Source organism: Myzus persicae, unplaced genomic scaffold (genome assembly GCF_001856785.1).
Source record: "Myzus persicae strain clone G006 unplaced genomic scaffold, MPER_G0061.0, whole genome shotgun sequence".
NCBI classification, from domain to species: Eukaryota; Metazoa; Arthropoda; class Insecta; order Hemiptera; family Aphididae; genus Myzus; species Myzus persicae.
The window spans coordinates 233568-259803 of NW_019103056.1; the positions used below are offsets into that span (position 1 = coordinate 233568).

At 32.0% G+C, this 26236-nt stretch overlaps 3 protein-coding genes across 8 annotated transcripts in view; 2 read left to right on the top strand and 1 right to left on the bottom strand.

Annotated features, from left to right (window-relative positions):
- Positions 1-119: 119 nt before the first annotated feature.
- On the top strand, positions 120-5762 carry LOC111033691 (autophagy-related protein 9A). 2 transcript variants are annotated; one of them, XM_022314563.1, is made up of 14 exons: positions 120-416; positions 516-605; positions 743-920; positions 1884-2112; positions 2189-2313; positions 2395-2522; positions 3514-3698; positions 3767-3945; positions 4015-4146; positions 4233-4386; positions 4448-4846; positions 4943-5043; positions 5105-5233; positions 5303-5420. In XM_022314563.1, the coding sequence occupies exons 2-14, from the start codon at positions 524-526 to the stop codon at positions 5418-5420; spliced, it is 2139 nt and encodes a 712-aa protein (XP_022170255.1). In that variant the 5' UTR covers positions 120-416; positions 516-523. The 2 variants fall into 2 exon arrangements, with proteins under 2 accessions (XP_022170255.1, XP_022170256.1); XM_022314564.1 differs by having other exon boundaries at positions 121-331; positions 5303-5762.
- A 7782-nt stretch (positions 5763-13544) lies between these two features.
- On the top strand, positions 13545-17128 carry LOC111033697. 3 transcript variants are annotated; one of them, XM_022314573.1, is made up of 3 exons: positions 13545-13747; positions 13904-13960; positions 15353-17128. In XM_022314573.1, exon 3 carries the CDS (start codon positions 15447-15449, stop codon positions 16383-16385), a length of 939 nt encoding a protein of 312 aa, XP_022170265.1. In that variant the 5' UTR covers positions 13545-13747; positions 13904-13960; positions 15353-15446; the 3' UTR covers positions 16386-17128. The 3 variants fall into 3 exon arrangements, with proteins under 3 accessions (XP_022170265.1, XP_022170264.1, XP_022170266.1); XM_022314572.1 differs by lacking the exon at positions 13904-13960; XM_022314574.1 differs by lacking the exon at positions 13904-13960 and having other exon boundaries at positions 13545-13715.
- A 2656-nt stretch (positions 17129-19784) lies between these two features.
- LOC111033695 overlaps positions 19785-26236 on the bottom strand; it is a 34902-nt gene continuing 28450 nt past the window's right edge. For 2 of the 3 annotated variants that reach the window (XM_022314569.1, XM_022314567.1), the window contains exons 8-15: positions 21585-21721; positions 21457-21505; positions 21080-21370; positions 20818-21005; positions 20517-20720; positions 20307-20453; positions 20148-20241; positions 19785-20077 (exon numbers count right to left, since the gene is read on the bottom strand). In XM_022314569.1, the coding sequence (XP_022170261.1) occupies positions 19977-20077; positions 20148-20241; positions 20307-20453; positions 20517-20720; positions 20818-21005; positions 21080-21370; positions 21457-21505; positions 21585-21721 (1211 nt within the window). In that variant the 3' untranslated portion in view covers positions 19785-19976. The remainder of the gene's footprint in view (positions 20078-20147; positions 20242-20306; positions 20454-20516; positions 20721-20817; positions 21006-21079; positions 21371-21456; positions 21506-21584; positions 21722-26236) is intronic. The other variant, XM_022314570.1, reaches the window with a different exon arrangement.

A 26236-nucleotide genomic window follows, 5' to 3' on the forward strand; every position in this document is an offset into this window, starting at 1 on the left:
GAAGTTAGTGGTAATCATGATAAACTAACATTTTATCATGGTGGTAATAACATTAGCAGTTAATGTGGTTTATACCAGCATCAGCATGACGATAATATTATCAATGATCAAATGCGCAGTTTTGATTATTTTTAACAAATTTTTTTTAACTTTTCTTACTGTTGTATAATATTATTTCGTAAATATTTAATATTTTTTTATTATGTAGTTGTCCTATTTGATCTCGTTCTTCAAACAATGGGGCATTAAACCCATTATTGGATGTAAATAGAAAACGCTGATCTCACATTAGCCAAGAGTACCTGCACGTTGAAGGTTCTGGAGAACAAAGGTTTTTGAATTAATACAAGTCTATTACACTTTGACCTCCTACCATGATTATGTCCTTTGTTTTTTTTCTTTTGCAACATACTAGAGTAATTGTCATTTTTGTCTATTTTGTTGATCCATTTCCTCAGTGATTTGGATTAGGCTTATTGTATGATCCACCGTGTAACAATTATCATTATTTATAGACATTAAAATGCCTGAAACTGGATATCAAGTTCTTAATTCTGAAAGAGAAGAAGAAGTCCATTTCCAGTTTACTCCCAATATAGCTAGAAGTAAGTGTTCTAAAATGTTGACATTTAATTTGAAGGAGCCAAATTAATAATAATTGTTTTCAAAACATTATTCAATGGAAACTGTTATATCTGCACATATTTATTTATTATTAATATTAAATAATATATTGTTTTAGACCGATGGAATCACATAGAAGACTTAGATACATTTTTTACAAGAATCTACCTTTACCACCAAAGACATGGATTTATTTGTCTCATTCTTCAATCAACACTAGATCTTTTGCAAGTTATATTCTTATTGGTGTTTTCTCTATTTCTGTTTTACTGCATTGACTACCCAGTACTTTTCAGGTATAATATTGTATTTAACTAAGTTGAAATTAATTTAAATAATAATATCTCAAATATGAATTAAGTTTATTTTAAGAAGCTTCTTTTTTATTCAAAACATAAATTAACTATTCTATGACCTATATCAAAAAGACATCTTCATTTATAACATTTTAGGTTTGATGTTAATACTGCTAGTATAAGCCATATATTTAAATTGTTTTATTGCGTGGCAATTGTAACGATTGTGATCAATAGTCTACAAAATATTACATTATAATTTATTAATGGTGAGTCATAAATTGTACATCACCACTATTCAGTGGCGTGACTAGAGCTAAAATGTTGGTGGGCTAACTTGATATTACATGAAACATTACCCATGAGATGTTACCCTCCATACCACAAAATATATTCACCTAAAATTATACAAAAAAAAAAATAACAACTATTTATTTAATTAAGTTTCATTTTTTACAATAATAATATACTGTCTGTATATATAGTTCAGTGCATAAACTGTAAAATTAGCTTATAATATTTATTATAGGCAATATAAAATAATTATAAACTTTAAGTGCAAATTAAATAATAACATTTTTTTCAAAAAAAAAAATATAATAAGAATAGCAGTTAAATTGTCAAAGGTCTAGGAATTTTAGGAAACAAGTTATTAATCTATCTTGGGGGGCCCAGTCCTTCCAGATCCCCTAATTGCGCTTATGCCTTTATTTGATTGTTAGACTGTAAAAACTTAATTATGATTTAAACCTACATATCTTGATTCTTGACTCTTAATAATTGTAATTGATGTTGATGTCTTAATTTTTAGTAATTTATTAAATTAAAATGTATTTACAACTAAATGTAATAGTAAATGTAATTTATAAATGTAATAGTTTGTTTTTAACGGTTGATTAATAAAATACAGTTTCAACACAACTGTATTTATTACTAATTTTTAAAATGTAATTCAATGTTTAGAGACAAACCAGCAGATTCAAACAGAGTAATGAATGGCACTGATAAAGTACGTTTATCTGACGTTTTTCTGCCAGCTTCAAAATGTACTAGCAAATTTACGATTTTCACATATCTATACATGATACCATTATTAATGTTTGCTCTTTTCCGTCTTATGAAAGTGTTTAATGTTGCTTATCATTATGCTGATATCAAAGCATTTTATAATGTTGCACTCCATATACCTGACGTGAGCTATGGTTTAAAAATAAAAATAACATTTTTCAGAATATTTAAAAAAATTAAAAATCATCTTTATATTTTAGAAAGAGTTACAAAACTATACTTGGCGAGAAATTATACACAAAGTAATCGAAGCACAAAAAGAACAAAATATGTGTATACATAAACTTGATCTTACAGAACTTGACATTTATCAACGTATTTTAAGGTGACTAAAATATATTTTTTGCATATTAAAATAATTTAATATTGTATCTTTGTATCTAACTACTTTTTCATTATTTATTAGAACAAAAAACTACTTAATAGCTCTTGTGAATAAATCTGTGCTTCCTACACATTTCAATATACCATTTCTTGGTGATGTTATCTATTTTTCTCACGGAATGAAGTACAATTTAAATTTGTTGCTTTTCTGTAAGTAATTAAATGAAATAAATATATTTTAATAATCTAATTAGATAACATCAAAAGTATGTTCTATTTTGCTATACAAATTTAATGTTTATGTTGTATATATTTATCGGATTTATGTTATAAAATAGCAAATACATATTATTATACAGCATATTGGGTGGAGTGGTGTAATTTGGTCATACGTGTGTTGATATTTTTGTATATTTTACCTATTATCTTCTTAAAATATGTTTGTATGTATGTATCATAAGCATCTCCCAATACAACCATTGTGATATAAATTAGATAAGTACATGCATAAATGTATATCTACACGGAAACAAATAAATACATATTTTTAAATATCCACATACAATTGATGTAGTTAAACATAATACATTATACAATGTTGCTGATGTACATCATTTCTCTGCCTTAAAATTTATTTTGACTGCTCAGTGGTTTACTTTTTTTTTACGACAATACATTTTAATATTTATGCAATAGTGTGTATTATCTAGTAATAACATCTTATGTAATTATCTAGCATAGAGGATTTGTATTGTATTAATTCTAGATACATTCTAAATAATATGACACCCAAATCCTTCTCTATAATTACGCTATTGATAGGGTGTGTCCTTGTATTGTTCTCTGTTAGTATGAAATCCAGGGGCGGCTTTTTATAAGAATACTAGGAGCAACTACTGCTGAGAAAATCTGGAAACAAAATGTTTTAAGTTTAATAGGTTTATTTATAATTCATTACAGAAGATTGATTATTCAAGTAAAAAATAAGTGTATCAATATCGTAAATTGTTAAATTTCATGAAAAATTTAACTAAAGAAGAACCTAAAAACATTACATTAGTTCTAGTAAATGTAGTTGGTGGGTGGGTTGTTTATAAACTGATGAAATCCTTATAAATAGTAATGTCAAGTACTACAAATTGTATAAAAAATAAATATTTTTGAATATGTATGAATATTTAAAATAAATTAATAATTTTAGGGGGTCCATGGTCGCCATTTGAAAATAATTGGCATCTTAAACCGGAATACAAACAACCTGGAAAACGTTTGGAGTTGGCACAGTCAATGCGTAAAACTATTAGTTGGGTTGCCTTGATTAATATATTGCTATCTCCTGTAATTTTTACTTGGCAATTAATTTACAAGTTGTGTGACAATGCTCAAGTAAGATAATATAATATAGTTAAACAATATTAGTTTTAATTGTTTAAATTTTTTGTCATATTTATTAGATGGTTAAAAATGAACCGAGTGTTCTTAGTATTCGCATGTGGTCCTTATATTCAAAAATATATTTACGTCACTTCAATGAACTGGACCATGAGCTTAGTGCTCGACTTAGTCGTGCGTATGTGCCTGCAGCCAAATATTTGCAAAGTTTTGCAGCACCTGTTAGCGTTATAATTGCAAAGTATGGTTAAATTCCAAATTATTAATTATAAACACATACAAACATGTAATAATAGATTTGAAATTTCAGGAATACAATGTTTTTCACAAGTGCTATTATGGTACCTATACTTGCAATGACTGTGTACGATGACAGTATTTTATCAATTGAACACATGATAACTATATTGAGTGGATTATCACTGTTATTTTTGATTTGTCGGTTAGTTTAAATGTATATCATAACGTAAATATTATGTCGTAATTGATTAATTAATTTGTAATAAATAATGAATTTTTTCATTTTAGAAGTCTTGTTGATGATGATAAAGAAATTGTTTGCCAAGAATCATTGATGACTGCTATATTGACTGAAGTTCATTACCTACCAGATTCATGGGTTGGAAAAGCTCATACACAACAAGTCAGCAATCAGTTTTCCCAAATTTTCCCATTCAAAGCTGTAAGTACTGTACAGTTAAAAAAAATTTTAATTAAATATGTAAAATATATTTAATTTTCAGAATTATTTGTTTAACGAATTAATATCACCACTAGTTACACCATTTATACTGTTTTTCTGGCTTCGCCCCAGATCTTTGGAAATCGTAGATTTTTACCGTAATTATACTGCAGAAGTAGCAGGAGTAGGTGATGTATGTGCTTTTTCTATGATGAATTTACGCAAAAATGGTAATCCTGCCTGGCGTTCTCCTGGCCCTTCATCGCCTGGAACCCCCACAGCAAAATTACCTCAAGTAGATCAAGCTGAAGATGGAAAAGTAGAAATGTCTCTTCTCAGTTTCTCTGTACGCAATCCCACTTGGGATCCAGTTGATATTGAAGCTAAAGAGTTTGTAGATGAAATAATTGCTAAGACTCGTCAAAAATATTCATCCACCAGTAATTCTATGATAAACCCAGTAAGTTTTTAATTTAAAATAAATGTATAAATGTATAAATGTTTATAATATAATTATTGATTACACAATAGTAATATTTAATAATTTATTTTTTAGTTTCAACATCATGATATTATTGGTAGTACATTAAATATTGCAGAAATACCTTCCTGTTTAATTGGGCTTGATCAGAGCACACGGTTACTGCATAAAGAAGGGTATGTTATATTTTTGTAATTCAATATTTATTTTATAAATAATAATTCTTTGAATATTTAGCTTGACTGGTCGTCCAAACCGAGTCAACAGTAGTTCTATGATGCGCTCATCAATATTTTCTACAACTGACTATTTAACCTCAATAGAAGTAAATCAGAGCGCATTGCTTTTACATAGCATTCATAGAAAGTAATTATACATTAACTTAATGAGTATATAAATAATTAATAATATCTCGTATCTTTTGTGTTCTTCTAGACAACTCGAAGAACGAGGCAATCATGCAAGCACTTCAACTTCACAATCTGTTCTTAAAACCAACACCAATTTGCAAGAACGAACTCCATTGCTGAAACCAGGTGCAAGGATCATCTGATTGTCATGACTTAATAAAAGCCTCAAAACTACTGTGATATTAATTAAGGCGTAGTAATATTCTTTTCCAATATTTTTGAGATTATATTCAATATTTCAAGGAACTGTTTTTATTGGGATGATTATTCTTAAGAAACTAAGATTTGATTGTGTGACACTAAATAGTTTTTCTTACAATAAGTTATTGTAATGTTTTTTTTTTTGTTTTGTTTAATTATTATTTTATAATTTTTAAACCTGTTTTGCCAAATTGTTGTAATTGAAGTACATATAAACAAAATTGTAATATAGTTTTCATGTTCAAATGATCGCTTAATCTGTAATAAAAATTTCGAAACTTGAATCATTTAGTGTTGTCATTAAATTAACTTATATTTTAGTATATCTTCCATAACATTGTATTTCTTCATTAACGATGTCAACATGCTTCCTATTGACACGTATGTTTGTGATCCCGGCCATTTTTTTAACCCCATATTTCTGTACTTGGGCTCACATTCTTCTTATTTTCGTATGACACACAAGATATTAGTAAGGGCTACAAAATCAATGATTAATACAATTTAATTTAAGTTCAAAAAAATAAAAAAAAAGTAAAACCTCATTTAGACGGAACTTCGGTAAGACAGAAACCCCGGTACCACAGAACATTTTTTTGGTCTCGTTTCAAACTACATATAATTTTATCCCACCAAGACGGAAACCTCACTAAGACTGATGTATAGTATGATTTTTGTATCGTCGATACCCATAGACAATCAATATATGAGCGCGTACTATGACATTAAAAATTAATATAATTTATATGTATACACTATACTGCAGGTCTTTTTTTATAGGGATCCCTAGCAATTCTTTAATAATAAAGGGCGATGTGTGTGTTTGTGGTATAAAATCTAAGGATAGGTTAACTGTATTGATATGTAGGAGCATGGTAGGTGAAATAAGGAAGCCTCTTTTTATAGGTAAATCGATGAAACCTCAGTGTTTTAAGAAAATGAATATTGCTTCATTACCTGTCATGGGCGTATGCAGGGGGCGGGGAGGGCAAGTAGGGGAATCTACCCCCCTTGGCTTTTTCAAGGGTCAATTTATCATAAGTTGGGTCATTAAAATCCTTGCCCTAATAATCATTAATCCATGTTGGTATATTTGGATTTTGCGTACCTAGCTATTTTTAGTGTGTATTAATTATTTTTTCTCGAATGACGACGACGGTGACGGCGAACAACACAGCGGTGCTATTTCTGATAATAATATAATATTAAACTCAAGCTCGAAAATATATTAGTGAAATTATTGAAGTTTTTAACAACCTGGATGCGAATAATTATTTTCATGAGATTTTTAAAAAGGCATAAAACGTGAACTGCTGAGCTTAAATTTGGTTTGGTACGCACTTGTAAGATGGCGACAACACATGAGGGTGTGACGTCCTGTAAAGGTTCTACGTTTAATTAAAATAATTGCTGAGGAATTCAAACTCTCTAACTCACTTAAAGTAATTTTTTGTTGTAACTCAACAACCATAGATACTATACATTTTCATTTAATTTTTCTATGATTATTTTCTATACAAGATAAAACTTTTAAAATATTTTAACTCTTTTAAAAATATTTATAGGCATGAGAAATTTTCTTTTTTGAATTATTATCAATAGTTAATTTTTCGCTCAGACACTAAACTGAAAATGTAATACAAGGTTATTCAAGTTTTTGTTAATGTAATTTAAAAAAAGTCGCGTGTAAATACTTTTTTTTTTTTGTTATTTAAGGATTTTTATTCAATCTGTTACAATAAAATAGAACAATAAGAACAATTGATGAATTAAATAAAAATAAATAACGACAGATTAGACTGAGTGTAGAGGCCTCCCAGCGGAGGTACTACGACATGAGTAGGACTAAATTAGGCTAGCAGGTCACGACACCACTGTCTTTTAAGTCTTTTAACTGGACTACCTGGGATAGAAGCAGATGAAAGATTGGAGATTAACGAATTCTTATAATAGGCTAGGCGGCTATTGAAACGTTTGTAGTGAGTTTTGGCTAGTTCGGAGACAAATGGAATTTTTAGGTCAGAGTGGAGGGTGTGGTTAGAGACATAGAAGGGTGCTTTTAGAATGGTACGTAGAGTTTTGGATTGGAATCTTTGAATGCGGTTGATGTTGGACATTTTGGCAGCGCCCCATAGTTGAATCCCATAGGTCCAGATGGGTCTTAGTAGGAGTTTGTAAAGCAGGAGCTTATTGGAGAGTTTCAAATGCTTTGATGTTAGAAGTGGACGAAGGAGTCGGAAGCGGTCGTTAAGTGTACGGGTTTTGCTTATTATGTGAGGTTTCCAGGTGAGGCGGCAGTCAATGAGTATACCAAGGTAACGTATGCACTGCGCAGGGGGAGTGGTTGATTATTGAGGTAAAGTGTTGGGCATACACCGTGACAAAGTGCAAAAGTACCGTGGATGGATTTGGTTTCATTTTTTTTTTCGCCCCATGTTTTGTACCACAATTCAAGGGAGAAGAGATGATCTTGTATGTAGGAGGAGGCTAGAATGGGATCTGGGCTGGTTGCTAGTATGGCTTTGTCGTCAGCAAAATCACCGACTAAGGTATGGGGTGAAGTAAGCTGGTCAGAGATGTAGTGATTGAAGAGTAGGGGAGCAATTACTGCGCCTTGTGGTACGCCTACTTTTATTTCAGTAGGAGGGGAGAAGGAAGAACCTACACGTACGGAAAAGAACCGATCTTCGAGGTAGGATTTGAGGATAAGATAGTAGTGGCTAGGAAGGATAAGCTTTAATTTATAAAGGAGGTCTGAGTGCCAGACTCTGTCGAAAGCTTGGGAGACATCAAGGAAAGCACCAGTACAGTATAGTTTTTCCTCCAGGGCAAATGAAATTTTGTCAACCAGGCGATGAATCTGATGGATCGTTGAGTGACTGTTGCGAAAAAAGGAATTGTGAGTCTGGTAGTACTTTAGCTTCATCAACTATTGGGAGTATTCGTTTGAGAAGGAGTTTTTCAAATAGTTTGAAGAGAGTTGGTAGGAGACTTATAGGCCTATATGAGGAAGGACAGTCAGGGGTTTTTTTTGGTTTTGGTATGAGTATTATAATAGAATATTTCCATAATATAGGAAAGTATGATAAACGAAGCATAGCGTTATAAATTTGAGTTAGAAAAATTATGGTTTTTCTGAGAAGGTGTTTGACCACTTCCGCTGAAATTAAGTCAAATCCAGGAGATTTATTTGGTGAGTTTTTCTTAAGATTAAATTCAACTTCACTAGGGTAAAAAGCTCTAGGAGGAGGATACAATGGAAGAGGAGAGTTAAGAAAGCTTTCAACTTCTTGGATTTTGGTTGGAGAGATAATATTGTGATATGGTTGAAATGTGTTTGATAGGTGGTTGGCAAATATGTTGGCTTGAGATTGTTCAGACAATGCCCAGCTACCATCAGCATTACGTAGGGTAGGGGGAGGATTGTGAATTCGTAGTAGTTTCCTAGTGGATTTCCATAGGGAGCCGTCTATGCCAGTGAGAGAAGAAATATAGTATGTGTAAGACTACGATTTAAGGTTAGCTAGGAGACGTTTCAACTTTTGGGTAAGTGCATTGTAATGGGATTTGTCAATAGGGTATCGAGTTCTTTGCCAAATAACCCGAGCGCGACGTTTTTGTGAGATGAGAGTTCGTATGTAGGAGGGGAGATGAGGGGAGGCTTAACGTGCAAGGGCACAGGTTTAGATGAGTCCCACACAGAGGTTTGGATATTAGTTGTGAGTAGGTTTACTGCTTCATCGATATCAGAGGGAGTCTTTAGGCGGAGTTTAAGGCAGGGTTTTTCAGATAGGATTGTACTAAATTTGTCCCAGTCGATTGGAAATTGTGATAGAGCTGAGGGGTTGACTTTAGCTTGAGAAAGACAGTCTAGCGAAAGCATGACTGGCGAATGGTCTGAGCAAGGGTCAATGAGATTAAATATTTGGGTGTGGAGATTTCTTGGAATCTTAGTGACGAAGATATCCAGGATGTCTGGCATTTTTCGACGGGAGTTAGGCCAGTATGTGTAATTTGGAGGTGCAATGACAGAAGTGTTGGTAGTTAGTAGGGATTGGAGGAGAGAATTTCCTCTAGGGTTTGAGGCACGACAGCCCCACTGAAGATGCTTTGCATTTAGATCACCAAATATGATGTAGTTGTTGTTGAATGTGGAAAAAATTTCAGTAAATCTGGCAGAGGAGATTTTGTGTTTTGGTGGAGAATAAACAGCTGCGAATGTGATAGGGATATTATTAATTATTAGAGATATTGCGCAGGATTGAATATCGTCAGATATGAAGTTTGGGAGTGGTATGTATTTAAGTGAAGATTTTATATATATTGCTGCTCCTGCATGTGCAGTGTTGTCTGGGTGGTTTGCACGGTAGGAATCGTAACCAGAGAGGTTGACATATGAGTTGGAGGTGAAGTGGGTTTCAGATATAAGGACAATGTCAATTCTTTTTTCTTGAAGGGTGAGGAAAAGTTCATTAGTGTGATTCTTTAGTCCGTTAGCATTCCATAGAAGGGTGAGGAGAGAGTTAGAAGTATAGGAGATAGGCATTTTGTTTAGTATCAAGGAGCTTGGAGATGACAAAGGTGAGGAGAGTAATTAGAGGATTGATAACAGATTTAAATTCATCTAAAAACTTAGAAAAAACATCAATATCAGTTTTGGGGGAATGGTTGTAGCAAGATTGATTATGAGTGGTGTCGTTACCTGTTACATTTGCATAAGATTTGGGGCGCGTGTTTGATTGAAGATTGGAAGATGGCGAGCTGGTTGATGGAGCAGGGCGTTGAAGAGGCTGCTTTAGATGAGGTTTCTGAGTGAGTTTGGTTGTGGTGAGTGGGTGACGGCGGCGGTTTTGGAGCTCCTTGTGAACAGTGCAGCCTTTGTAGTTGGCCGGGTGACTGCCGGAGCACAGCGCGCAGGTGACGGGAGTGTCAGGCGTTTTTCCGCATACTGAAATTGGGTGGCCCTCACCACATTTAACATAGCGTGGGGGGGTAGGAGCAGTATGCTCTTGTGTGCCTGTAAGATTGGCAGTTAAGGCATTGTGGAATATCGCGGCGTTTGTGAGGTTCCTCGACTTTGACTAATGTGTGCAGGATTGACTTGACGTTGAAGAAGTCTTTGTTAGAGGGGTCAGGCTCGAGATCAACGAAGAACATGGGAAAAGCCATTTTTGTTTGGTGATGCTTTATATTTGTGACTTGCCTAGTTGAGAACCCAATTTCCTCAATTGCCGAGGAGATATCTGAAGTTGGGGTAGAGGGGTGAAGATTTCTCTGATTGAAGCTGATAGGTATGGAATGATGCGTTGTTTTCATTTAGGAAATGGATTATTTTTCTATAGTCATCAGATTTTTCGGCTTGCACTTTTAAATGGGTAGATGTCGATTTACATACGAAGCTATTTGGCCCGATTAGTTCTGTAAGTTCGGAGAGTAGGGCTGAGTAATTTAATACGCCTTTGATAAAAATGCGGGGCGGCAATGACACTTTCGTTGACGCATGTGTGGTGGTATCAGATGGCTCCTGGCTAAGAGACTCAGGTGGGACGTCATTATCGTCAGATTCAACAGTGTTGGAGAGAGCGCTATAGCGATTAGGAGAGGCAAATATCTTTGTTTTTTTGGTGGTTTCATTGGGCGGCATTGTTGGTGTCGTTGATGATGTAGGAATCTTTTGTTTGATTTGCGTTGAGGCCTTTTTTTTTTGCTTGATTACCTGTTGCTTGTTTATAATTGTAATTGGCGATACGGGTTTATTATTAATATTGGAACAGCCACGCGACATAATGCGACGGTTTAATCTAATCACGGAGTCCAAAGGTCACCGTGCGCGACGGTGCCTTGGAGTAATAGAATTAGATATTCTATTAAAATAGTTGTTGATAATATTGTAGTTTGAACAATAATACGAAATAATATAGTTTATATTAATTTTTGTTTTAATACAAGAAACTTATATTTACTATCCTCGGAAAAGGGTGGTGTCGAATGTCGATGACTTGCAGATCTGCGGTTGCGACGTCAATTTAACACGATTAGCTGCTTCAGGAGGTGAAGCGCCCGTATGATTCCGTTGATATTAAGATAACCAAGTTATACATAACACTGAGATAGCGATATACGTGTGCACTGCACGACTGGCGTGAAGCGACTGCGTGTAAATAATGAATAATTGTTCATAAGCATTTGGGGGTAGAACCAAAAAAAATAAACATTAATATTATAATTATGCAATGTTTTCAACAAAAATTAAAGAAATCTACCATAATGCTAATAGTAAAATAAATGACTAATGGAAAAATATCCCAAACTGACTAATATAATATGCTACTTACCTATTGCTATTGACTGCCAGGCTATTTCTGCTCAGAACCATTTTTCGTATAGGTGCAATGAAATATATTATCAAATAATAGGTTCTGACAAATAATCTTCAGATCTTCGGCTCCATTGGCTGGGTAGTAAGTACATCGTACAACAAAATGTCAACAACTATAATACCGTTATACCTATATCGGCTATATTTAATAATATATCATACATACAATTGTTGTATTAAATTAGATAAAGAAACACATGATTTATTTATAGGTGTTTTTTCGACCATTTTATACACGATGATTAAATATTTATAATAATTAGTAATTACAATAATTTCCGATAAGGATGCGAGGTAATTCTTATATTTTGGGAGGCCACTAGTATGCACCGCCTATTACAGTACTACCGGCTTTTTAGTTTTTACAATAAAGTAAATTTGATATTTCGGGGACTTCAACCCTTAAGACTCCCCCCTAACTACAGCACAGTGTTTAGATACACCTGTCGATCTATACGTGTACACTGTAAACCAAGATTTTAAAAATTCAACAAACTAAAAAATGGGTAATTGTACCGAAATAAACAGTCAACGTTGAAGCATACCTGGGTGATATACTGGCCTAATTTGATGGATTAAGTGTATTCAATCACAAATGATCTTTTAAACGTTTATCAAAGTTATTAATCAAAATACTTTGAATGCGATGATATTATACTATAGTGTAAAGTGTTCTATCGAAAGACAAGTTTGTCTAGTAATTAATTATTTAAGTTAAAAAATTGTGGATATTATTATATAATATTATGTTAAATATTTTTAAACTGTTAGGAACTTTGTTAGACATTTTCGAATTGTTCGACCAATAGGTAAGCGACACATTTCTTAACGACAATAATTTTTAAAAAAAAAAATCACATCCCTAGAGTTCTTAAATTATTTAATGTGAGAAAGTTATTGTCTGATAGATTTATTGATTGAAATACATTTTTTAAAATATTATCGGAATCGGATAATTAGATACGATTGGAAAAATATTGATGCTTTTGACCAAAACAAAAAAATTAATATTTGTGTAGTGTGTCTTATTGTAACATATTTGAAAAACTCACAAAAATATTGAATAACCGGAAGGGTGAAACAAATGTCAAATATAATATGTAGACGTAGAGACTAGAGACGTAACTCGCTAAATGGTACAGTATCATAATTCTTCATCCATCTTTATCGATCACCAAATTATAGAAGTATTGAGTTATTTTATGAAAATTATGACCTGAACTGAACGAAATAGTATGTGACTACATGTTATTAACTAAATTACTGTTTATTAACTTGGCTGTCTGCCTGTCTATAATTGTTAGCTAATTGTTTTTTTGTTCATTGAAATAATTAGAATCGTTAATCATCTCCGGCGAATGACGATGATTTATACTCGCCATAGATTTTCGATAATATTATGATATGATAAATTATAAGTTAGGTATATATTAATTCATGGTCATTTGTAACGTGTCTGGAGCGGCCTACAGAACACATTGAGTAAATTGTTAATCATTGATCATTTGAATATGTTTATTAGAACTCCTTTTAGGATGTGCATAGGCAGTAGAATATGCAGTATTGTTTTATCTGCAATCTATTTTTTTTTTATTTCGTTTGTAGCCTTCTACAGATACAATTTACACATGATTTATGAATTATGGTAGATTATAAAATGGTATCAGTAAACAGTTATCAGTTATCAGTGTATCACAGTGATATATGGTGATATCTTGTGTGAATTTAAACATTTTAAAAGCTAAAAGCTAAACATTAAAACATTTAACTAACATTATGTATTTATATTTTGTTATTTTATCTTGGTATTAATTTCTTACCGTCTATTTACCAAAACCAAAAATTAAATATAATAAATGTAAGCAGACTGAATTCATGATAGTTAATATTGTAAGTGTGATGCTTATTGTGCATAGTAACTTAAACTTATTCATTAGGTACGATAGGTACATAATATGTTAAGTTTTTAGTGAATTTGATTATAATTCGCATTGAAAACGCTTACAATTTACATTATCTAAATAGATATATCCATTAACTAAATAGGTACCTATACGTATACCAGTTCCTAACTTGGTGCATGGAAATCTTATACGGTTAAAGGTAGGTTATTTGATTAATATATATTGAAAATAAATTAAAGTTTAGACTGTGACTCGTAAGTAGTCGATCTGAACGGTCTGCATTTGCCATGAATCATGGCCCATGATAGTAATAATATGATTGATACATCGCGTAGGTATAAATAGTGAATACTGGATTATGGATATAAAAAGAATAACAGTCAATAGCCAATAGGTAAAAGTAAGATAGGGTAGTAACAATAACCTATAATTTTGGTTGAGTTAACGAAGACATAATGTTTGTCATGGAGAGAAACGGTAGCCGGGTGTCAAGGTATGTTATCGCCGACAATAAATTAGTGTGAATAATAGCCAAATCGAATAAATTGTAATATCTATACCTTTATTGTATTAAGTATGTATTATCTGGTATATCTTTCAGCCTTGATAAGCAAAATTGTTATTAGAATGACTTGTTTCAAAATGTTGATATAGAATTTTTTCGAGAGGAGGTTTACAATATTTTATTTCTAGGGCTAGGGACTAGGGTACTAAACTATCGGGTATAGTAAATTTGATATTTCTGGGGGGCTTAAGCACTCGAGAACTTAAACTGGGCGGAGCTACGGCACTGGATGAAGCTACAACTCAATTGTACAACAGTCTTTAATAGTTGTATTGATATGTTTACCTTTAAATGGCCAAATACTTTAGGAGTAGGTTTTTTTTTCCACTTTGATACAGCAACTATCTTGGGTTTTTAATTAAAGAAAATAATACCCAGTAATATATTGTGTGGCAATGGCAGTGGCGGAAAGTGATACATTTCATTGCCTTCCAGCACCTAGGTCCTAGGTGCTATTTTTTGACATAACCCTGGGTTTTTTTTATTACCCAGGCATATTTATTCTGTAGTAACCACTAACCTGCAAGTCACATATTAATAATCTTACACGTCAAAGAAAAACTTACCATATAGCGTTGGTTATGCTGCATATAATTACTATACATTACATAGTGTGTACCTAATAATGCATTAGTGAATATGACATTTTTGTACTTATTGACGACTTGAATTTGACCAGTGCCGTAACTAGAGGGGAAAATGTGAGGCCCTCTCTTTTGAGCATATACAATTAAGAGCTCGTTTCACACTTGGCCCCAGTACTGTGCACAACTTGCACCTATGATTCTTACAGAACTGGGCTTGACTAACCCATTTTGTCGTCTGAAGTGAAAAAAATTCTATTCAGAATCAATATTATAAGAACGAAGCAAGTAGTAAACAACTTCAAGTGCCATATAATACACAATTTAGTATTGAAGTAGGTAGTATTATATTACGATAGATAGGTTATAGGTACCAATATAATAATTTATTATAAGTACCTAATAAATATCCTAATGCAAATTATTATTATGTATCGCACAGGCGCACGTAAAGGAATTATTTGGGAAGGGGAAGGCGGAGGAAAAGTCAAAGAAAATCGCAGGCTCGGGGCACATGACAGTAATATTATACTACGATGACGGACGACCATGGACTGTCCATAAACGCACTGCCCGACGAGATTTTGCTGTGCGTATTCCGGACGCTGTCCGCCACCGAGTTCGTCGCGACGTTGCCGCTAGTGTGCGACCGCTGGTCGCGGATAGTAGCCTCAGACGCTTGCACGCTAAAGCGGATAGGCATGCACCATGCGAAATCGACCGCGAATGTCGAATTCTTCTACTTCCGGGACGAAAACGAACGGTCGCTGATGTTCCACTGGCCGTCTGACGAGTACGCTGCACGGCTACTGCAATGCGGCGACAGCCATGGCGCGGGTGGTCCGGTCACTCCGGTGAAGCGGGTTGGTTACGCGAAAGCGTTCTACTTGTGCGCTAGGTACGCGGAGATCTGCGGACACGTCGCCGCGCTGGTCATCTCGTCCAATTTGTCCGTCTACGCTACTGACGGGTTCACGTACGTCGATCGTCTGACCACGTTAGTGTTGCACGGCGTCCGGATCCGGGAGGTGGACCAGTACACTCTCGCCGAACTGGGCACCGTGTACATCAACGTGCTGGACGTGGTGTACGTGAAATGCTCGTTGGCCTCACGCTTCGACCTCAAGTTCCTGCACTCCGGGTTTGGGCAGTTGCGGCGGTTCCGGGTCGACCACAATGCAGTCGGCGTCCGGTTCCTGGAAGACCTGTTGCATGCACACCGGGGCACCCTGGAAACGGTCGTGCTGGGCGACTGCACGGTGACCGGTGATCGGTGGATAGACGTTCTGTCAGACAGGCTTCGCGGACGTACCATCAATCGGCTGAGCATGCACAGTGCGTACTTCACGGACAGGTGTGTGAATCGGTTTCTGACCTCCACCGACTTGGTACTGCCCGATGACAGATCCAAAGTGACCATTGACAGTGCTCTAAGTAGGATCTCTTTTTCCATCGACATCGATCCTTTACGATGATTTCGTACTCGGTACCCATATAATTATCACCGTTGCAGCCTGCAGTTTTACGAAGCAAATTATGAATTATAAAAAATAAAATACGATACCATAGTTCACAATATGAAATGATTAATGACTCTTTAGTAAAAAATATAGGTACTTATATGTGTCTAATTTTCATGCACTTTGCGGTATTTTTTTTAAAACGAACGTTAATCCTCACTTACTTGGTAATTTTCGACGTATTTCGTTTCCTTTTTGATTTGTCTATTATATAATATAGGTCATAGCCCATAGGTATATTATATTTATAAAGTTTACATTTTAATGTAGGTAAAGTAAAATTGGCATAGCTGCAGTTAACGATATCAGTATTTCCAGCTTATATACTATATTATGTAGGGACTTGCCTACGAATTGTAAAATGGTAATACATTGATATTAATTACTCAAATCATTATCAATCCCATATTTTCTATAACTATTAATTATTATCCTTAAGACCTTAAAGGGCTTAAAGAATATAAAGTTTTGATACTAAAAAATAATAGTTCTAATTAAGATTTTATAGGTATAACATTTTAAAAGAAGACATCTGTTTATTATACAAATGGTATTGGCCTATATCATTTTTAGAGGTAAGTAATGGATACTCCGCTTAGGATTTACCACATTACTATGTTGGTCAAAATAGTAAAATTATTAACCATAAATTATAATTTATAATGATACAATAATACCTATGTGCCTACTAATATTAGCAAAGTTACCTAAATGTATAAAAATTTGTAATATTTTCATTTTTATTTTAAGTTAATATGTTTAAGTGCTAATTGCTTATAGTAAATGACAATAATACATTAGTTAAATTTATTATACTTTATTGATAAATTCAAAAATTATGATGTATTTATTACATTATATTATTTATATTATTAGCAATATCAATTATTTAATTTTTATATTCTTATTGTCTGTATTAAGTAGTACCAAGTTATATACCTACTCGAATATTGAGTACTATCATTTCATACTTCAAATTATATATACCTATTAAATATTTAAATAATAAATATTAATGTTATTATTGAATATTGTTATTGATAAAATGGAAATTAAAATAAATTGAAAGTTATTTTTACTAAATTCTTAATTATTTATCTTTTATGAACACTATTACATATTTGCATCTTCCCTCCTTAGATTATTTTTTATTGTCATACCGTATTATAAATAATACTGTGTAGACCAGGGGTCGGCAAGTACTTTCTATTGGAGTCCTAAAGATTAAAATAATAAATCATTGTAGTGCAGTGAAAAAAATCTTTTTCAAATCTTTATATTTAAAAATTATAATGCCGTTTTAAATTTTCACTTTGAATGATGGCGACAGTTGAATTGCAAATTAAACAGACTGGAATGGCTCCAACCCTTTCAAGCAATACAAAACAATATAGTTCTGTTCACTTGTTCATAAACTTTCTATTTTCGCTGGCAATTTTGCGTGTCTTACTTAACATATAGAACGAATAATAAGAATAAATAATATACATGTTGACAGGGCCCAGAGTTTTGCCTTCCACGGTCTGCCAGTTGCCGATGGTGGGCGCACACTAAAGCAGTGCAAAACGGGCGGCCAGGTTATAATTGCAGTAAAGAGGATGAGTTGAGTTCGGAAATTAAAATCTTCATAGACATAGGTATATTGTATAGGTAAAGATGTATTTATATTATGTCTATGAAAATGTTTAAACAGTTTGTATTGTTTTGTATTGTCTAAGGTTTAACTACTACACTAAATTACCAGGTACCCACGGGGAGCTAAATTCAGTAAAAAAAGGTGGTTCAATTCTAACCCAAATACTGGGGTTTGACAATGTTTGGGATACCTACTGTCATTATTTCGGCTACTTTTAGAGCCTGGGCACACAGCAGTATTTTCACCGTAGAGTGTAAATGGGTTTTACGTTCCTATCTAAATAGCTACTATTATAATTAATTATAGTCATAATTGACTGAGTCATACTAAGTGGTGTACGAATATCGGGCCGGGCCCTTACATGGAAAGTTATTCATGAATCATGATACTGACATATATATCTTTTTTGGTTTTTATTACAAATTGTATATAATTTTTAAGGACAAAAATGACTATATTGTATTGAATATTAGGAAATAAATATCTTTTTAGTTAGTAAGCATATAAAACGGTTGATATTGCACATACTTCTGTGCTCAATCTTATCATATTTTGATATTTTTTGTGTTCCTATGGTTTGATTCCAACTGTCGTGAAATAGGAAGCTGCTCAATCGGATTGCTGGCAAAATGTTCTGTAAGTCAGGGAAGGCATCTCATTATATCCTACTATCCAATCAGGAGTAGGTAAGGCAGGAACCTATTCACCAGTACTTTATAACATTTTATTACTGATACAACTGTAGCCTGAAGGCTAAAATTAACAATACTGCAATAACACATCTTAGCTATTGTTGCCGGTGATAAGTAATACTATCAACAATATGTAATGAGATATTAATACAGCAGCTTAATTTATGCAAGAACATCATGTGTGATTGTCAAGTATTCAGTTTAAAAGATATTGAACGGGCCCGACATACTGCAATCACAAGAAATAAAAAGGTTAAGAAAATATCACAAAAATAAACTAGAATAAGAGAAGATTTTTTTAAAGAAAATAATTAACACTCGTTTTTAAATAATATATTTAAAACGTATATAATATATTATATTATATGAATATACTTATTCAATGTGTTATTTGTACATAAAATCATCGGTAATTTGTATAAGTATAAAATTTAACTGCGGAAGCTAAGGCAATTGCTAAAATACATAAGTGTTTTTCCATTAGATTATTTGCATTGACACGGGATGCCATAAGTATTTAATAAATAAAATTGAACATTTATAATTATTGTAATAGAAAACGCTTCATGTAAAAACAACACAAAATATACAAATTTAAATAATGTTTTATAGCAATCAGCGTTCATTTTATTATACACACGTGTATACATTTTAAAATCTACAAAAAAAATATATTGGAAAACAAAAAAAAAATGTTTTACATAGGTTATATTTTCTATTGAAAAATATTTTGGTTTGTTAATAATTTGTAATAAATGTATACATGTACATGTACATAAGATAAATAGTCAAAAAATATTATTATTAATATATTAAATAACAAATATAATATTTCAACAGCTCTTCATTTGACAATATCACACGGTCATTTGAAAAATCACGTAACGCTTTTTTTTTTAATGTAGAACTTTTAGACATTAAAATAATATTTATATTAAAAATTCAGACTAGTTCTTTCTAAAAAAAAAATATAATAATAATAAAAATAATAATAATAATAATAATAAAAAAAGGCATTGAACATACATTTTTCAACTAATACTTAGAGAATGAACATTTTGTTGTCTCTAAAGCGCTGTCGTATAATACTACATAGGTAAATAATACTTGTACAAATAAAATTAAACCAGATCATCCGGTGTTATGACTGCAGACTATTAATTCTGTTCCTGTACAACTTATAACGTCACAGGATTAAATAAAATATATTTGCTCACATTATGATTGTAATAGTATTGGCTCCATGATTGAGTTTAAAGCTTTAGAATTTTCCACATTATTTTCATATAGATCTTTGGCTTTCAATAATCGATCAGCTCCTTTAAATTGTAGTTTAAAAAATATTAAGAAAATATGTGAATTACAAGAAAATCATTTATTTAAACATACCGGAAGGTCGAAGTACTAAATAGTGTAGGATATCGGACAATGAGAGTATTCCAATAACTTTGTCCTCTGCATCTACAACTACAAGCCTATGCACCTGAAAAATCAATTGGAAAATAAAATATTTTATATAGTAGAGAAATGAATTCAAGCTTTTTTTACCTCAGCACGAACAATTTTTTCAATAACACTATATAATGTATCAGTCAGATGGCATTTTTGTACACCTTCAAACCAATCACTCCGATGCTCATTGGCTTGTTTTAGAGTAACATCTAAATTATTATATGTACGTTCTGCAGCTAAATTCTAATAACATACAACATCAATCAGATATATTTGAATATCTTTAATTCTATAATTGTAACTTACAATAACGTCAAATTTAGCAAAAATATCAACAAGTCGACCTTCTTGATCAACCATAGGTAAAGCAGATACTCTGCGTTCAACAAATTTCTTTAATGCTAATATAATAGATGTTTCTTCGGACACTGTCTCTATATTTTCAAAAGTACCAATTTTTAGTTCTTCTAGACTCTGAGATAAATATGCTGGTTTTGGTAAATCATTAATCTGTAAAATAAATACAAGGTTTGTTATTATAGAACACAACCACTACCTACTGATTTAATAAAAAAAACAATTTGAAAAAAAAAATAAAATTCAATACCCTTACGTAAAGAAGAAGAAAACGTAGTATGCGTTTATGAGTCACAATATACAGAACATTTCCAGTTGCTGGATCAATTACTGGAAGCCTGTGTATTTTATTATTTATAAGGGTTTGAATAGCAAAATATAATGACATATCTGGGCCAATGGATATTAATTCTTGAGGACGATCTTGATGTAATTCGTCTGAAACATGAAATGTTTTTATTAAAAACTGTTTTGCATACCTTTAAAATTATACATAAATTATTATTTTTTACTTCTCCAGGTATCCAACTTATGTTCTTCTAATTCCTCCATACTTGAAGATGATGAAGAATAATACTTCTGAAGTATCCTGATAAAATCTGTAATAGTTAGCATGCCCACAAATTGTTGACGCTTGTTGTCCCATAATGGAGCAGCTCGCACACCATTGTAGACCAAGGCGAAAAAAGCTTTTTTAACGATCAACTGTGTATCGAATACAACCAATTTTGCACTGGTTGGTATGAGATCATAAGTTTTATGGAAGCGAAAAAATTTCACAAAAATCTGACTTTCGTCTTCGACTAAAAATTAAAAAGTTAGCAATGAACATTTAACTGAAGCATCAAGAATGTTATAAGTAACTTTAATATTTTAGTTGATAACTTACCCAGGTCTTTTATTTTTACTTTTTCCAAGAATGGATCAGCAACAGGAAGCTATAAAATAAATTCAAATATTGAATATATAACAAATACATTCCATTCAAGTATTCAACAAAGATGCTTGAATACATACTCCTCTGGAATCTCTGAACAACATTGCCGCATGTGTAGGATCTAAAAGGCCATCAGAATTTTTCCTTGAGTTGGATATAGTGCCCAGGGACAGTCGACGGGTTTCAGGGTCTAGAGAACTTCTACGTAATAGAGCGCCTGGTTGATAGAAAAAAAAAAAATAAATACATAATTCATTCAATTTTATAAGAGCAAAAATTATGGAAAACATGAATTATTCAAATAGTATCATTTTATTTTACAATAAACATCACAACATTATTTATGTATTTTATTTATTCTTGTTGTTGTGCCCTTTCAATGTCAATGGGTCATGACTTATGATCATAATGCACATATTTCAGGCGACAATATTGAAATTAAAATGACAAATTTAATGACGACTTGTGTGTCATATTTATGTAATATAATGTTTTAATCAGCATTTAAAATGTTATGTTTTGAAAATGTTACTATAATTTTTATAGATATTTTATAGATTATAGATAAACAAGATTATCAATAAAAATACTATTAAGGCAAAATCTATCTTTGATAATATTATATGTTATAAAATAGTAATAAGATAACATATTTTATGAGACAACAAAAACAAATTAATTTCAAAACAAACAATAAATTTATTTAAAACATTTAATTAATTTCATAGAAATTCAGAAAACAATTTGAATGATAATTATTATCTCATGTCATAAAAGGGCAAGACATAGACATGAAGCATCAATAAAAAAAAGGAACTAGCAATATTTAATAAAGCAATATTTTTCTACAGTTCAATACACAATAAATGGATAACGTATAATAAGTAATAACATTATACAGTTTCCAGAAAAATGTGGACACATCAAAGATGTAAGGTCTCAGTATTCTTATGCATATAAATTGAAAAATAGTTTGTTATTCATAAAAAATTATTCAAATAATACCAATTAAACGGTAAAATGTATGTTAAGTGAAAGTAAAATCATGTATTATAAATAATTTTAAGATTGACACTATATTATTATATAAATGACACAGGAAAGTAGGAAACAATAAGATACTTTTGTAGAAAAAAATAACTTATTATTGATGTGACAATGTACATTGTAATGATATTTTAAATCTTCTTACAATGGAACAAAATGTAATTTAAATGTAAAATGGTCATATCTTCCTGATAAACCTTGTACAGATAACTAATGTTAAACTAGAACTGTCTCACATTTAATTTTAATTTTAAAACACAACATTACAACTATTGATTTAAAGATAAAAGTTATAGAGGAAAAACCATTCATATATAAATTTATGTCAGTAATCTGTATACTAGTAAAAAAATGTAGACTAAATAAAATGTAAGTAACAATAATAAAAAATAAAGTCTGATATACATACAATTCCACTACCAAATATATATGTAATTTAAATTTTAAATTTACTGAATTATCAATACAACATACTCCAAATAAATTTTAAACAATGTAAATGATTTTTACCACCAATTAAACCAATCTAACCACCAATTTATTACTTTAAATAAAGTTATTTTTTCAATACTGAACAAGCAAATTGTCATTTTTTTTTCTGAAACTTGAATTATGCTAATAATAATTTTAATTCACCATATACCTAAATAATTAAATTACAATGATTTGGAATTTGTTAATAAAAAAAATGCGGCAGTCACATTTAATTTTGATTAAAAATGTTACAAACGCTTAAAATATTATTCAATAGACGGCATTTTATATTATTATAGTAATATATACTTAGCACTTCTAACACTCCCATTAAATTAAAAGAATTAGGAATTTTCGTCTACTAAAATCATGATGTAATTTCTAATTTATTTTTGCAGTTACTGTCGTCCTCGGGTTTAAAATAATTTAAATAATTCAGTAATTACATAGGTACTACATCTATCCAAGACCTTATTCTTAGAACCTATTTATAATGGTTCAACTAGATCACAGAAGAAAAAAAAATGAGTTTTTTATAAAAACGAATTAATAATATCATAATCTCTATGTGGTGAGCAGCACACACACATATTATATATATTCCTATGCGTTGTCGTTTTATCAACGGTAATTATATCGAATAATGACCAAGTTTTATCATGATCTTCTTTTTTTTTCTCAAGAATAACACGTTAAGTCGTAATGTTAAAGACTTTACGCAATTCAAACACAAACGTCAACGCAATCAAACTAAAGAACAAACAGCTATTTAAATTGTGCGGACGAGACAAACACGATTTTATGACGTAGGTACACACGCAGAGACGTAAAAAAATCGACAAAATTATAGACCTCTCGGCTCTCAGAAACAAAAAATTCGCGGGTATAAAATTAAATATACACACAGACAGCTGAAGGCGTGCACATTTTCTCGACACAATATTTGTAACAAACATGTTTAACGATTTACGCGCATACCTATAATAAACGTTCTATAGTGTCTAGAAAAACACAATGCGCATAGTACCTATCTACACTGCAGCGATATAGGATTTAACATCCTCGGCTATTATGAATATTATTAGTTATTACTTATTTACCCTTCGCACGAAAACGGCTCAGTCCGTCATCGTCGGGTACGCGTATTTATCAGTTGTTACCGCATATATATTGAAACCGGTTGCGTTAAACCACTTAAACCAGTTACAAAGTTTCGTGTATTACTGCTACCACAAGCACATTTCATATTATATCAGCTACAATCGCATTAGATCTGTATTCCGCGATTTCCTACTTTTTCTCGTCCGGTCGACGCGGAGTGAAAAAAAAATAAAACCGAACCGTACCGAAGCTCAAGGACTTGCGTTCACAATGGCCATAATATATTACTTGTTGGTGTGATTATGTACATAAATACATAATATATATACAATAAAACGAGCCTTTGACGATTCATTTTTTTCACCGCGGTGCCCAGTGAAAAATCTATACATAGGTACTACAACAGTGGTTTACATAATATGGTTACGTGATATTTATAAGGGGTTTTCACTATTTCAAGTACATGTAGTAGACATCTGGCTTGATTGACCATAATATGATGTAAGCCCTAGAGGCGTATAGATATTATTTCTAAAGGAGGGGGGGGGGGTGAATCCTGTGTGTATGTTATTTGGGGAATTTTGATGGCAAAATTGTTATGAAAATTACTTACCACATTTAAAAATTAACCTAGAATCACCGTTGTGGTCTAGGCAACAATTAATATTCTCTTTGGACATACATTAGCATAAATCATCTAAATTTGTGTTTATGAATTAATAAAAGACATATAGATAACATAACCATTGAAAAACGAGAAATACATTATAATATTTTGAAACCAGGGATAATAACGTATGACGGTCAAGCCTATATAATATTACATAGTGAACAGGTGTCAGGTGATAACAATATAATATTATAGTGTAATAGAAAATCGTCATTGATCGCGGAATTGAGTGCAAATAGCCGTCGGGTCGGAAACGATGTACGTCGATGACCGGTTCAAATAAAAAAAAAAATCGAAAACAAAATTCAAGGTCGCTGTGAGCACCGAAATACACGTTTCTTCTATGTTCCGTGTCACTGTATCGCATGCGTATAAATTATACCACAATATAACCTACGATATTATGCGAAAGGTGACCACCACAGTTGGAGAACTATACATAGAAAATAATTAGACCGATAAACCGCACAATGGACATTATTATTATTTATCGATGTGAACTTTTTTTAATTTTATTTAAAGACGCGTAGACTTCGCACACGACATAACATAATAAAAATATTATGATGGTAGTGAATGGAATATAATAAATAATAATATTATAGACAGTAAAAATTACTTTCTTTGTCAGCCTGTAAATTATATATAGGTATGTGACTAGCTACTGCAAAGATGTAGCAATAGTATAATACATCCTATGGGTACACTACATATATGTGTGCGTCTAGCGAGTGCAAGTGAATGCGGAGAAATCATCGAAATCGTAGGTATCCTTTTATACCATATAAGTATATACATTATTATATCTTATTATTTATTATATAAATAAATACGTCGGCGGTCACTGGTCGGTACACGTGATTCTTCTATATAATATGTTTTTCCATTATATTTACGATTATTTCATTTCGTTTTTTTTTTATGATTGTTATGATAGATACTTATACTCCCGAAACGACATCATAAATGTTTCCACGGTTTATTGCGCATCGAGCACATAATAATTATTCTCAATATACACATAGTTGTCGCGTAGACGATATTATTTTGTTTCAATAACTGATAAAAAACGATTGATCGAGGATTTTATGACAAAAATGTATGATCACTCAAAGAAGAACGAGGGTACCCGCTACTCGCAAGCAAATAATCTATATCATAAAAATAAAAACTTTCGATCACCCATGCGGAATACACTAATACATTCGATTAGCGAGCATATATCGATCGCATAGTAAATTAACAAAATAATTATTTCGGCAATACAATATGATCTCTAGCAACAGATAGGTTCCATATACAAATAATCTATGACCCTTTACCGAACGTCGAGGGGGGAGGTATATAATATAATATGAATAATTGATAGGTTTAATTAGCAGTATGTCCAAAAGGCAAGTGGTATCATCTAGAAATCACGGTTAACGCTTTTCATGAGCA